The 12,414-nt window shown below is 58.8% G+C and overlaps 1 protein-coding gene across 2 annotated transcripts in view; it reads right to left on the bottom strand.

Annotated features, from left to right (window-relative positions):
- COL4A2 (collagen type IV alpha 2 chain) overlaps nt 1-12,414 on the bottom strand; it is a 165,236-nt gene that overhangs the window by 7,839 nt on the left and 144,983 nt on the right. For both annotated transcript variants that reach the window (XM_035003053.1, XM_035003052.1), the window contains exons 30-40: nt 8,604-8,765; nt 7,622-7,792; nt 6,720-6,863; nt 5,704-5,826; nt 5,244-5,425; nt 3,892-3,955; nt 3,621-3,695; nt 2,258-2,365; nt 1,461-1,568; nt 713-784; nt 245-370 (exon numbers count right to left, since the gene is read on the bottom strand). In XM_035003053.1, the coding sequence (XP_034858944.1) occupies nt 245-370; nt 713-784; nt 1,461-1,568; nt 2,258-2,365; nt 3,621-3,695; nt 3,892-3,955; nt 5,244-5,425; nt 5,704-5,826; nt 6,720-6,863; nt 7,622-7,792; nt 8,604-8,765 (1,335 nt within the window). The remainder of the gene's footprint in view (nt 1-244; nt 371-712; nt 785-1,460; nt 1,569-2,257; nt 2,366-3,620; nt 3,696-3,891; nt 3,956-5,243; nt 5,426-5,703; nt 5,827-6,719; nt 6,864-7,621; nt 7,793-8,603; nt 8,766-12,414) is intronic.

Here is a 12,414-nt window from a genome sequence, read left to right on the forward strand (position 1 = left end):
GATGCGCTGGTGGACTGACCTTAGATCCTCACCCCCAAGTGGGGATGCGCTGGTGGACTGACCCTGGATCCTCACCCCAAGAACTGCCCCGAGGGTGATAACAGTACAATGGTGGGGGGCTGGCCAAGAGGTTCTGCAGAATAACCAGCACTGCCCGTGTCTGCTCTGGGCCTTATCTCTCGGACTCACAGACATACTGGGTCTGGTTGTGCAGGTGGTGCCACTGGGCGGTGCTTGGCCTCACCTGGATCTCCTCGCTCCCCTTTCTGTCCTGGGGCTCCGAAAGGGCCTGGGCGGGTGTTGGGCTCTCCTGGGTCACCCCGGTCCCCATGAGGACCGGGGAAGCCGGGGTCTCCATGGATGTCCGCACCTGTGGGGGGGATAACAGCAGTGATGTTAGCAACCTCCCCTGTGCCAGGCTGATCTTCTGAAGGGGAAGGACAGTCACACTGTGCCATGAGACTCGGGAACAGAGCCAGAGGTCAGCCATGGCGATTTCGGCTAGCCACGCGGCCTCAGTGTCCCACATCTAATGGTAGCTGAACCCCTTCTCGGTCTGCAGAGCCACCAGGGCCCCTGTCCATGTGGCCCCTGGATGACCACACAGCCCTCCCGGCGCCATCCTGCTCCCCGAGCCCCAAGTCCGGGATGCTGCGCAGCAGCCCTCCCCTGTTGCTGGGCGTGGCCGCGTGGCTGGGGCAGCGTCGGGTACCTGGGGATCCCGGAAAGCCTTTGGTGCCTGGCAGGCCGTGCAGTCCGCTGATGCCTCGGATGCCGGGAAAACCTGTGCGGATTTCACTCATGGTTATTCCGCGCACCAGAGAGCAACGCAGCTCGTAAGGTAGCTCAGACCTGCTTCTGTTGGCTAGTCATGGTCACCTGTCCACCTCCCTCAAAAGCACAGGGAGCATTCCGCATAGCGTGACGTCCGTGCCACCCAGGAGAAGCACTCACATCAAGACTGTTCTGGAATCTTTTCTGCAGATTCCTTACACCTTTGAGGGAACTGGAAATGGTGTGTCGCTTCTCCCCCTGATGCCCGAGTCTCTCTATAGATTTCGTTCCTAAGAACTGTGCTTGGAACCAACAGTCTGGCATGATTCCATTCCCTCTGGATTCCCGAGGACGAACATTTCTAAAGTAGGACCCGGGAGGCAGGGGGCGAGGCCTCCTGTGATGTGGGCAGTGAGTGTGGGTGGGTGGGCCCCCTTCATGCTGAGCAAGACAGCCCTCGAGGGCCGGGTGACCCCCAGCTCTGGCCAGCCCTGGCTCAGCGGGCAGCTGGGAGCCCTGGACAGAACATCGGGGACACCAGCCTCCGTCCCTCTCACCAGATCTGCACTGCCAGGGTGCCCACCAGAGAGGCCAACCTGGCTAATGGCGCCTCCCCCCAACCAGCCGGGCTGGCTCTGAGCAACTCTGCGTGTCGTGTCTGCAAGGGGAGAAATGCTCTTTCTTACCTGGCGAGCCTGGAATCCCTGGCCAGCCGTGGTCTCCTTTGTCACCGGGCAGTCCCACTCGCCCCGGCTCTCCCTGCGGCCCCTGCAGCCCTGTCAGTCCTGGGAAGCCTGGGGGGACACATGGCATCCTTAAGTGGGACTGGAACCCCGAACTCAGGTCCCAGCTGGAGGAGGAGGGGCTTTGTGAGGAAGGATGAGCCTTCCTTCCAGCAGGGAATGCACCCCACATGCAGGTTCAGTGGGGGTGGCTCAGCCTCGCCAGAGAGAGCAGCTTGCACTCCCCCATTCTCGTCCTGTCATCCAAGTAGGGGTGCAGAGAGAACCCAGGAGACTCTGAAGGATTAGCGTCAGGACTCCCAGGTGCCACGCGAAGCAAGGCAAAACAAAGCCAAAGCAGCAGCAAGAAAAAAGCTCGAAACTAGTCCCCTGTTCGCTTTCCATCTTAACTCAGGATCCACAAACGCGTTTCCGTGTATTCAAACGCACGGAAGGGGTCCTGGAGCCAGGACTCGGTCTGCGTTCCCGGGGAGATGGACGCTGGGCCACATGAGCACGTGCGTCAGCTCCCCGTGCGTCTCCCCGTGGCCGGCGGCGTGGTCCTCCCCGCCAATTTGGTCCTAAGGCAGAGCTAGGTCATGGGCATCATGCCAGAGCCCGCCTCCCGGGGTGGAGTGTGGTCACAGCAGACAAGGACACAGGCACGCCGGCCGCTCTGTGCTGGGGGCCTGGGGGTTTGGAGCTCAGCTGTGCAGGGGAGGGTGTGTGCAGGGAGGCCGTGTGACGGCAAGATCTCATACCTGTTTGCCCTTTGGGTCCGGGGGGGCCCTGGACGCCTGGCACGCCTGTTATCCCGGGGAAGCCGACTTCGCCCACTGTTCCTTTTTCCCCAAAGAATCCCTTTAGACCTGTAAGCACAGAGTTCCTGCTTGGAGCAGAGCAGGACCTGCCTCCCTGGGGTCTAGCCCTTGCAGGGCTCAAGGGGACACCAGGAAAGGGATGCTGTCATTCCACATTTGTGCCTCTGCTGTGAACGGGCTGCGCATTTGAGCATGATCCTTCCCTGACAGTATGATCCTTCCCTAATATGTTCTGTAACTCAGTGGCCCCACGTCCTCGTATCCATGCCCTTGTGCATGGATGGGGCTGACCGGGGCGGCCCCCAGGACACTGCAGAAATGCAGGTGTGTCACTTCAAGCCTTGGCCATAAAATGCATCATGGCTTTCCTTTGTCCCCTCTTTGGATGGCTGGCTCTGGAGAAGGCCAGCTGCCCGGCTGTGAGGACACCCAAGCCCATGGGAGAGGCCCATGTGGTGAGGAGCTGGGGCGCCCTGCCTTCGGCTCCTGGAGGGCACCGTCTTGGGGGTGGACCCTCCCGTCCCAGACCAGCCTGCGGACGGTGCGGCCCCGGAGTCAGACCGGCCCAGCACCCGAATTCCTGGTCCTCACGCACTGGGAGATGGCACCGCTTGTGGACGCCCCCCGAGGGCGGCTGACGCGCATGTCGCGGCCCCACTTCCCCTGGGACTGGAGTCCTGTGCGCACAGTGGGAGGCTCTGCTTCCTGGGCCCGCGGCTGAGTGACACCGAAACATGCAAGGGGGGACAGCCACGATTCCTGTGGGGAGCGGCATCTCTTCCCCAACATGTGTTCAGTTGAACAGATGGGGTCATCGTCAGTGACTACAGAGCAAAGATGCTCTTGCCCTTCTGCTTTTATAAACCAAACTGCTGGAGAAATTCTTTAGAAGGGGCGATTTAGCCAGTCCAGGGGACCCATGTGGCTGGGAGGAAAGCCACCGGGAGACCAAATTCTAGATCTGCAATGAGCCCTGAGAAGCCAGTAGACAAGGCCCACGTCTGACTCCACGCTAGACTGAACGCCCCCCGTCCACAAGATGCGCTGGTCACTGTGTCATCTGCTTCCCGTCCCCTCACATCCCTTTCAGGGACAGACAGAGCTTTCCTTTGTCTTCAGGTTTAGTTTGATAAACAATTCCAGCGTCTTGTGTGCACATGGGCTCGAAGACCTCAAACCGTTCCCCGAAACGTGACTCAGCCACACAAACTGAGTGGTACGCGGGGCGAGCCAGCGCCCGAGTGAGCCGCACGCAGGGCTCAGGGCTGTCGCTGAGATGCAGGGGCGGGGAGGACTCTCGTACCTGGTGTCCCCGTGACGCCCCGCTCCCCCTTCAGGCCCGGGCTTCCCGGCAGGTCTATGGTATCTCCGATATCACCTGCGGCAGGCAGAAAACACGGTTGACAACAGGTCTTCCAATGGCAGGTGGTTAGTTTCACAACTTTGCTGCGTTACGTTCCTAATAGAATAATTTGCTTCGAAATTCCTGACAGCATCTCGGGGTCTGACCGCCACCCCTGCCGGAATGCTCTGGATGGCGGACGCCCTATGGTCACGGTCCGAGCAATACTCACCGAAGTCACCCGTGGGGCCAACCTCGCCGTACAGGCCTGCTCTGCCCGGAGCTCCCTTGTCACCCTAGAGCAAGGTCAGACGTGAAAACATCTCAGAAGCTGTTCACAGAGTCGGTCTGTAATTCCGAAGGGTTTAGCCTGTCCAGCTATTTGGCTAAAACCAGCACTCAAGGTTTGTTATCGGATCGATTTGCAGCCAAGCCTTTGAGTTTTTCCACATAACGGTGGTTCTTCCTGGGCCGTGAAGCCAGACGCCAGGAACTGACGCTAAGAACAGAGATGATGGCTGTCGCAGTCACGACCGCGGTGGCAACACGCATGGCTGACTACATCCCACCCTGCACCGGTGCCCACGCTGGGTCCCGTCTCAAGAGCGCCACTGGAACCTCAGGACAGCCCTATGAAGCAGATACAGCTGTCCCGTTTGACAGATGAGCAAGGTGAGGCACAGAGAGGCTAAGGGATTTACCCGAGGCCACCCAGCTAGGAAGTGGCAGAACGGGGATTGGACATGGGCCCCTGGGTTCCCAAGCTTGCTCTGATGTCGCCCGGCCTTGCACTCCATCTGTGGACACTGAGACTTCCCGAAATGAGGCTGGTCGTGGTAGTGACACCGGGATGGCGTCTGTGTGGCTCTGTGACCATGGACAGCATGGCTCCCCCGCCTCCGGCCGAGGGCGGCGTCCTGGTCTACACCGCAGCGTGGGCGGGGGATTCCACACGGTGACCTCTCCTGGCCCGGCTAACTCGAGTCTGAACCACAACCGCGGCCCCGCTCTGGGGGTGTGGGGAGGCTGCGCCCGAGGCCGCGGCCCCGTTCAGAGGGCGCTCTGTGTTCTGTTCTTACGGCTTCCCCTCCTGACGAGGAGCACACATCCGTGTGGCCCACTCATCTCCGCGGCTCCACGAACTTTACTCGCGTGCCTCCCAGATAACGACACCGAGCGTTTTCAGCCTGCAGAACGTTCCCTCGCGCCCTTCCCTAGTCCCTAATCCGGCCCGAGACAGCCGCTGTCTGGCTGACCTCTGTCACAGTCTTGTCGGCTCTTGACCTTTACACACACGGGGTCACATCGTTAGCACTTTCTGCTTTATTTCGTTCAGCACAACGTCACCTGTTTGGTTGCATTTCTTGGGAATTCTCTCGACCTACCGCGTGATCACCAGTGGTGGTGGTGTGTGCACCGCACGTCCTCACAGGGACCCCGGGACCCGGGGCCGCCGGAGCCCCAACTCGGAAGCTGACCGTGGACCACTCGTACCCCAGTGGATACTGGACCACAGCACCCGCTCAGGAGCCGAGGGGAGAGGAGCGATCACAGGCAGATGTGGAGTAAGCGATGCCCACTTACCCTACTTCCTGTGAACCCGGGAAACCCTATGATTCCGGGGGGGCCGGGCACGCCGGGGAATCCTGGTGAACCAGGCACGCCGGGAACGCCGATGTCTCCTTTGACTCCTTTGATGTGGCCCGGCTTCCCCGGCAACCCGGGGAATCCCGACAGCCCGGGGATCCCTGGCATTCCGGGAACACCTGCGGGAGCACCCCGAGTGTGAGTTGCCACCCCTGCGGGGGACGTGGTGGCCGCCCTCCCCAAGCGTGGGGCTTTGCAGTCCCAACGGCTGCAAATCTTAAACCGGGAAAGTGAGGCTACTCGGGCCGCAGAGAAGCCGCGGGCCACCGTCTGATCCAGATGTTGGGGTCAGAGGAGCTGGAACACAGCGGGGCCTTCTCGGAAGGAGGGGCGTCTGGTGCAGGAAATACTGCCCCTGGGGCTGAGCGGGGCGGGCGGGGGGCGTGGCAATGCTCACCTTTTAGGCCCAGGTATCCTTTCAACCCCATAGGCCCTTCATCTCCTTTCTCTCCTTTGATGTCTTTCATTCCTGGCAGGATGATGGGAGGTGGTCCTGGGGGCCCGGGGTCCCCGCGGCTGCCTGCAAGGGAACAGAATACAGTCTCTCCCTTGGCCTCCGGGCCAGGCGGAGGGGCACGGGAGGAGGCCCCTCAGCCGCGGCTGTCCCGGCCAGCAAGTCCTGGGGGGCTCTGAGCTCCGGGGTGGCATGTCCCCCCCAGTCCCGACTGGGCCTGAGCAGGGGGCAAGGGTCTCCGAGAGAGGCCGAGGCTGATGGCAAATGCCTGGCTTCTCCCACGACCCCTTCTCCACGCGAGCAAGTGCGGACCCGCACCCCCGGCCACTATGGAACTTTAGAACATCTTCTTGCCCTGGAAAGGAACCCTGTGCCCATCAGCAGTCACCCCAACTGTTGCCTACCCCCCGCCCCAGGAGGCCACGAATCCACGTCCCATCTCTGTAGATTTGCCTATTCTAGACATTTCACACAAAGGGAAGCAGACAACGTGGCAAAATGCTCTCAAGTTTTATCCATGTTCTAGCAGGTTTCAGACCCTGGTCCTTCCTTCTTGCTGGTCAGCGTTCCTTCATGTAGATTTGTAAAGTTCTCATCATCAGGAAAAACTTCTGTGACTCTGGGTGGTGACAGGTGTTAACTAGTCTTACGTGGTGACCATTTCACTTACACACAAATACTGAACCTCATGTCATCACCTGAAACTGAGGTTGTTTTCAATTATACCTTGATAAAAACTTCTATTGAATACAAACAAAAGTTTCCTTGGGTTGGATTCTTCCCTCATGACACGGCCGGTGGGTTGAGGATGGGATAAAGTCTTCTAATTTTTGTTAGTTTCCTTCTTTTCTAATTGTGCCTAGCTTTTGGGTGTCTGGAATATTCATTTTAAGCAGTGCTACGCCCCACAAAAGTGAGTCTCAACCCTGTCAGAAACACGGTTCGAGAGGTGGACATACCTTTCACACCCGGCTCCCCAGCCAGACCCTTCAGTCCTGGAATTCCAAAAAATCCGTCTTCTCCTTTGTTTCCCGGAAGCCCGGGTCTTCCTTTGAGCCCGACCATGCCTTGGAAACCATCCATCCCGGGTGAACCTCTCCCGCCTTCAGAGGGGACGAGAAAAGTGCTGGGTTAACCATGGATAAACACACGGGATATTTCAGTCTTGCTCGTCTGTGACATTCCAAAGAGGCTAAGATTCCTGCTCTAAAATAGGGATTTCCGGGACACCATTCCTAAGCGGCTTGTCTGCTGACCTGCAAACAGACTGAGGTGCACAGAGTCAGCCCGCCTGCCGAGTGGCCACGGGGGCCACGACCTATGGCAAATGTGCAGCGGTCGTATGAAAGACGCAAGGAAAACGGATGGTAACCTATGTCCCTGGCTGCCGGGGAGAGGTCGCGGCAGGATGTTAATGCTGCGCCCAGCGTGGGGATCCCGCAAAGGATCCCTGGAGAGTCAGATCACCGTGCAGCTCAACAGTCAAGGGCCAGAGGGCTCCCCTTCTAGGAAAATTGGCCTCGGTTTGTGTGCAAATAAACCTAGCCCAGGGACCAGGTGTTTTCCTTGGTTTTGGTTTTGTAATAACCAACCAGCCTCTGGATCTGACCCCAGTGTCCGGAGAGGCCTCTCCACAAATCTCCCACGTGGAGACCGAGTCCCGCTCCCTCGCTCTGGGTACATGAGTGCCTCGGCATTTTGGGACAGGTCAGTCACACCCAGCCTAGCATCACTAGCCTGTTACCCCGCAGGTAGGATGCCTCCCGGGGGCCCCAGCCTGCCGGTGAGCAGGGCTAGCCTCTCCGAGTCCCAGTGTAACCCCGTGCCCACCTCAGGGAGCGCCCCGTATGCCCACCGTTACCTTTCTGTCCGGGGATACCAGGCATTCCGCTCATTCCTTTAAACCCAGGATTTCCTGGGGGGCCTCTCTCCCCCAGCAAACCAGGATCACCTCTATCGCCAAAGAGACCCTTCATGCCCACAGGGCCAGGGACACCTGTGTCCCCTGGGTCCCCTCTGTCTCCAGGCAGACCTGAAAAGCAGAGGAGGAGGGAAGGAGAAAAAGATGAACAAACTTAGAAGACCTAAATGCTCACGGGGGCCTGTCACCCCGGGTGGCGCCCAAGGGACATCTGCACCCCAGCCTCCTTGTGGGCGGTGCGGCCTCTGTGGGGGGCTCCGGTGGGCAAACAGCCTATGGCCTCACCTCCGTGCCTCCTGCCTCCACTCACCTTCCCCCGAAGGAAGCCCCTTCCTCTCTTCCCCAGTTCTGTCACTTTCAGAAAACAAGTAATATCCCTCCTCAAAGCAGAGCAGTGATTTTGAAGTTCCACAGTGGAAATTTCATTTTTCCTACTGAAATCTTCCCTGGGACCCCAATATACAACAGATATGAAGGATGAATGGGTTTCTCAAGTGGTTTGAATTCTTGTTTGGCAAAACACATGGCCTGTTTCTGGAACCTGTTATGAACAGTGTCCTCCCCCCTTTCATATGTTGAAATCCTAAAGCCCCAGTACCGCGGGGTGGGAGTGCCTTGGAAGACAGGGCCTCAAAAGAGGTCGTTACAGAGAAATGGGTCCTAATCAGATGTGACTGGTGTCCGTTTAAGAAGAGATCAGGACCTGGACACACCCAGGGGAACGTGAGACGTCTGGCCTCAAAGTTCGCGCGAGAATGAATGCTGTTCAAGCTGCTCGGTGTGGGGTTCTTTCAGAACCCCTACAGGTCTGGGAGGGGGTGCCCTGGAGCCCAGGTTGAGAACTCCCTGGGGGAGGGTGGTGCTGGTTCACTTGTCAGTACTTGTGAGGCTCTGAGCCCTCCAGGGCAGGGGGCATCCTTACCTCCGTGACCGGGGGCGCCTGGCAGCCCCAAGGGCCCCTCCCGGCCGGGAGCTCCTGGGAAGCCGTGCTGTCCCGGCGGCCCGGGCAGGCCTGGCTGGCCCGAGGGTCCTAGGAAGCCCGGCTGGCCCTTCAGGCCCGGCATTCCTGGCATGCCCTGGCTTCCTGCGGGATGAAGACAAGCGGTGAGGCCAAGCCCACGCCCGCCGACCACAGCTACCTCTCAGACGTCCTCTACCAAACAGCGCTTGGTCCGTTCCGGAGGGCCCCGGAGGACCCCAGAGGACCCCGGAGGACCCTGGAGGAGGCACGCAAGTGTAAGGGATAAGCTCACAGCGACTCCGGCCGCCACCCACACACACGGCCGAGCGCCCTCCCTGCTGACCGCTGATCGCACCAACGCACTGAGAACACACCCTGGCAGCCTGACGCCAGGCTGTGAGTTTGTCTTGGCTTTTTTCTACTCGACGTTATATTTTGAGCATTTTGCCACATTTTAAAATATTCTTTATGTGTTGAATGGGTGTGCGCGGAGCAGGACCGCGTCACGTGGACACACTCAGCGCCCGCCCGGCCCTGTTCCCGCAGACAGTGCCTTGAGGGATCCGTGCCCGCGTTGGAGGCCGTTTCCTCGGGACGGTGTCCTGGAAGCTGACTTCGTGGGTCAGGCCAACGCTCACCCACGCTGTGGCCATGCGCTCCGGCGTCGGCTCCGGGGTCTGCACCCAGCCGCCCTCCCACGGGCTCTCCCCGTCAGGGCTGGTGCCGACACAGACGGGAGCCCGGCTGGCAGGATCGGGGGGAAGCGCCCGATCAGCTGCGAGATGCGCAGGGTGGGGTGAGAGTGACATTCCTTTCTTCTTGGGTTGGGTTTTTAATGAAAGGTTTGTTCTACTATTTTCCTTTGGGGATATTGATATTTTTCTTACAGATTTTAGTATTCCTCATATACGTTGACTGATTTCCTCCACAGCTATTGTAAAGTTTACTCTACTTTGCTGCCCAAAATTTCATTGTGTTTTTGACGTGAAGATTAGCATCCGTATGCAAACTTTATGCACTCTGTGTGTGTGCACGCACACGGTTTCTTCCCTTGCTTTTATGTTTAGAGCTCCTGCCCTACCAACTGGTCACACGAGCATGTATTTTCTTGTAGGTTTCTTTTTCCCAGATACTAAGTCCCTGGGCCTTTCTTCTGGGGCTTTAAAGTTCACTACGTTCCTCCAGTTAATACCAGTAGGAGGGCCGATGCCCACTTCACAGAGCTTCTCCAATGACCTTCAAGTGCACCTGCTCGTTGAGCCCACGACCATCCCACGGAGCGTGCAGGCTGACCTGAGTGGAGGGGCAGACCAGTTGGGGGACGGAGGGGAGGGGCATTAACAAAAGGGACCAAGTCAGTGTTGGACCAACCCAGAATCCGACGTGCAAACGTGTGTCCCAGTTGTCTGATATGTGGACACAATGGGGGAGAAAGGTCTGCCAAGAGCAGGAGCGGATTCGAAGCAGAATCCTGCAAAGAGATTCTCCGAGATGCATGGATGCATGTCCTCACGTTCTCCAGTCTGACTACGTACGGGAAATGAGGGCACGTCTATGGCTCAGCTTCTCCTCTGGGGTGAACAGCTCCAGACAAAGGATAGAGCTCGTGGTGCCGACGGTCTTGGACAGCAGGCCATGCTGGAAGCAGTTAAGTGTGACTGGGGGGATCAGGCTCCTGCTGCAGACCATGCCCATCCACGAGGATGGGCAAATAGCTTCACCACCAAGAGCCCTCCAGGCTGCTGAGCTGAGAGAGTTCATGGGAGCGGAGATGGGAGCGGAGGCTGTTGGGTTGGTGCGTCCGAGCACGGTTTCTGGGGCGCCTCCTTCACAGGAGTGGGATGTGGGCAGGACCGGCCGCAAGCGAAGGGGTCTGCCCCGACCACGGCTACTTCAGTGGCTGCCCTAGAAAAGTCAGGCCTGGGTGGCTGGCTCCTCAGCTGTCTATTGTGACATCAGAACTCAATATTTTAAGCCCATTTCCATTTCTAGAACATCCGCTAAAAAAGGAACACCAACAAAAAATCTGCTTCCTTCAGCAAAATAACTGTAACTCGTGGACCTGGGCCCCTGCTCTCTCTGGAGGCTCTTTGCCCACACAGGCTGCACTGGGCGTCCCTGCACCAGGCCCACGCGGCCGAACGAGCCGCCCGCCTGCTGCCTCATTGCCCCGGCCGGTGGGACCCACGCGCAAACAGGTTCTCGAAGCGTCGATGCTCCCAAGTCAGAACTTCTACTAAACAGTAAGTAAGCAGGTCGCCGTGGGGACATGGTCGCCGGGGAACCTCCACAGGCCCGAATGTCAAGCTGTGGCCGTTTCTGCTCCAACACCTTGAAGTCTGCGGGAAATAGTTACGTTTAAGAACATCCATCAGAAGGGCCCCCTGTGAAGAGCCTGGGTGGTCTGTGCAGCCGGAGAGCACGGAGATTGTTGGGGGCACGGTGCCGCCGCTCCTTTAAACAGCCTCCGGGGAGGCCGCCGCGCCCCATGCTGTCCTGCCAGCCGGCCGGCCTCCAAGGAGCGATGCCCGTAGCTCCATGACCGACTGGGGGTGCCACGTTGGCAAGGACAGACGCAGACGTCCCGGCAGAGGGTCCCCGCTGCTGCATGACTTTACCCACGGCCCGTGTACCTGCTTGATGTGTAAGAGGGTGAGTGTGGATGTGTGGACGTGATCGTGTGAGAGCGCGTGGGCACACGTGTGGGTCTCCGTGTGTACGAGCAGGCATGTGCGTGTGTGAATAAGCCTGTGGATGTGTATATGCACGAGTCTGTGGACCGTGTGTGAGTGTGAGCCCGTGGGTGCACTCTGGCCCTCTCAGGCTCCTCCTTCAATTCTTCAGCCTCCCCCCAGTGGGTCTCTCGGTGAAGCCCGGCACCCAGGCTCGGGGTCCTCCTCTTCAGTCGACAGTGGGGATGTGATCGACATGGGACCCCCTGCCCCGTCCCCCCTCCCCCATCCCCAGCCTCAGGCCTCCTGGAAACAGACAGGCTCATCCGAGAACCCAGTGGCGCTCCTGAGCCTGGTGAGTTCACCTGCCTGTCGAGAACCAGGCTTCTTCCGCCTGAGTGTTCTGAGGCCCAACGACACTGGGGGGACGGGCCACCCGCTTCCTGCACCACTTCTGCCCGGGCTTGGGAGCTGGCACTGACAGCCGGGCCGTTGACGAGGAGTCGATTCGTGAAGTCACGGCTCTTCCTGCATCTCCGTATCCAGCGGGCAACACCAACGGTCTGGCGGTCTCCGGTGCATTGCGCACCGAACGTAAATGCTTGCTGTTCACTGACTTCCAGTCTCCCACGGACCAAGGGTGCTTGGGGTTCGGATGCCAGTTCTGCATAGACTGGATTCACAGAGCCATCGGATGCCTTGGTCACGCACCAGACTACTTCCTTACATTACACCGATGATGCTGCAGACGTTAAAATGTCCCACTCCGTCAGTTTTCACACCAGCCGCTTAAGCTGGGCCCCACGTCATTCTGTCTTCTGCCTCGCCCTATTCCTCAGCATGGCCTCTTCCCTTCACACCAGCACCACACATTCTGCAGAAATCTCCCCCCCCAGCTTGAGAACAGACGACGAGCATCATTAGTCTGTACGTGTGAAAGCTCAGAAGGCCACCCCGTCCTGGCTATGGAACGTAAACCCAGGATGATCAGTGTCCTAAGACCTTCTAAAGGGATACTGGTACTGAGTGTGGGGGAGAAAAAGCAACACGCACTCCATATAGCCTGTGGTTTTCATCAAATCCCGGGAGGGATTTCGGAC

The sequence above is a fragment of the Mirounga leonina genome, unplaced genomic scaffold (genome assembly GCF_011800145.1).
Source record: "Mirounga leonina isolate KUSES-001 unplaced genomic scaffold, KU_Mleo_1.0 Mir_127, whole genome shotgun sequence".
In the NCBI taxonomy this organism is placed as follows: Eukaryota; Metazoa; Chordata; class Mammalia; order Carnivora; family Phocidae; genus Mirounga; species Mirounga leonina.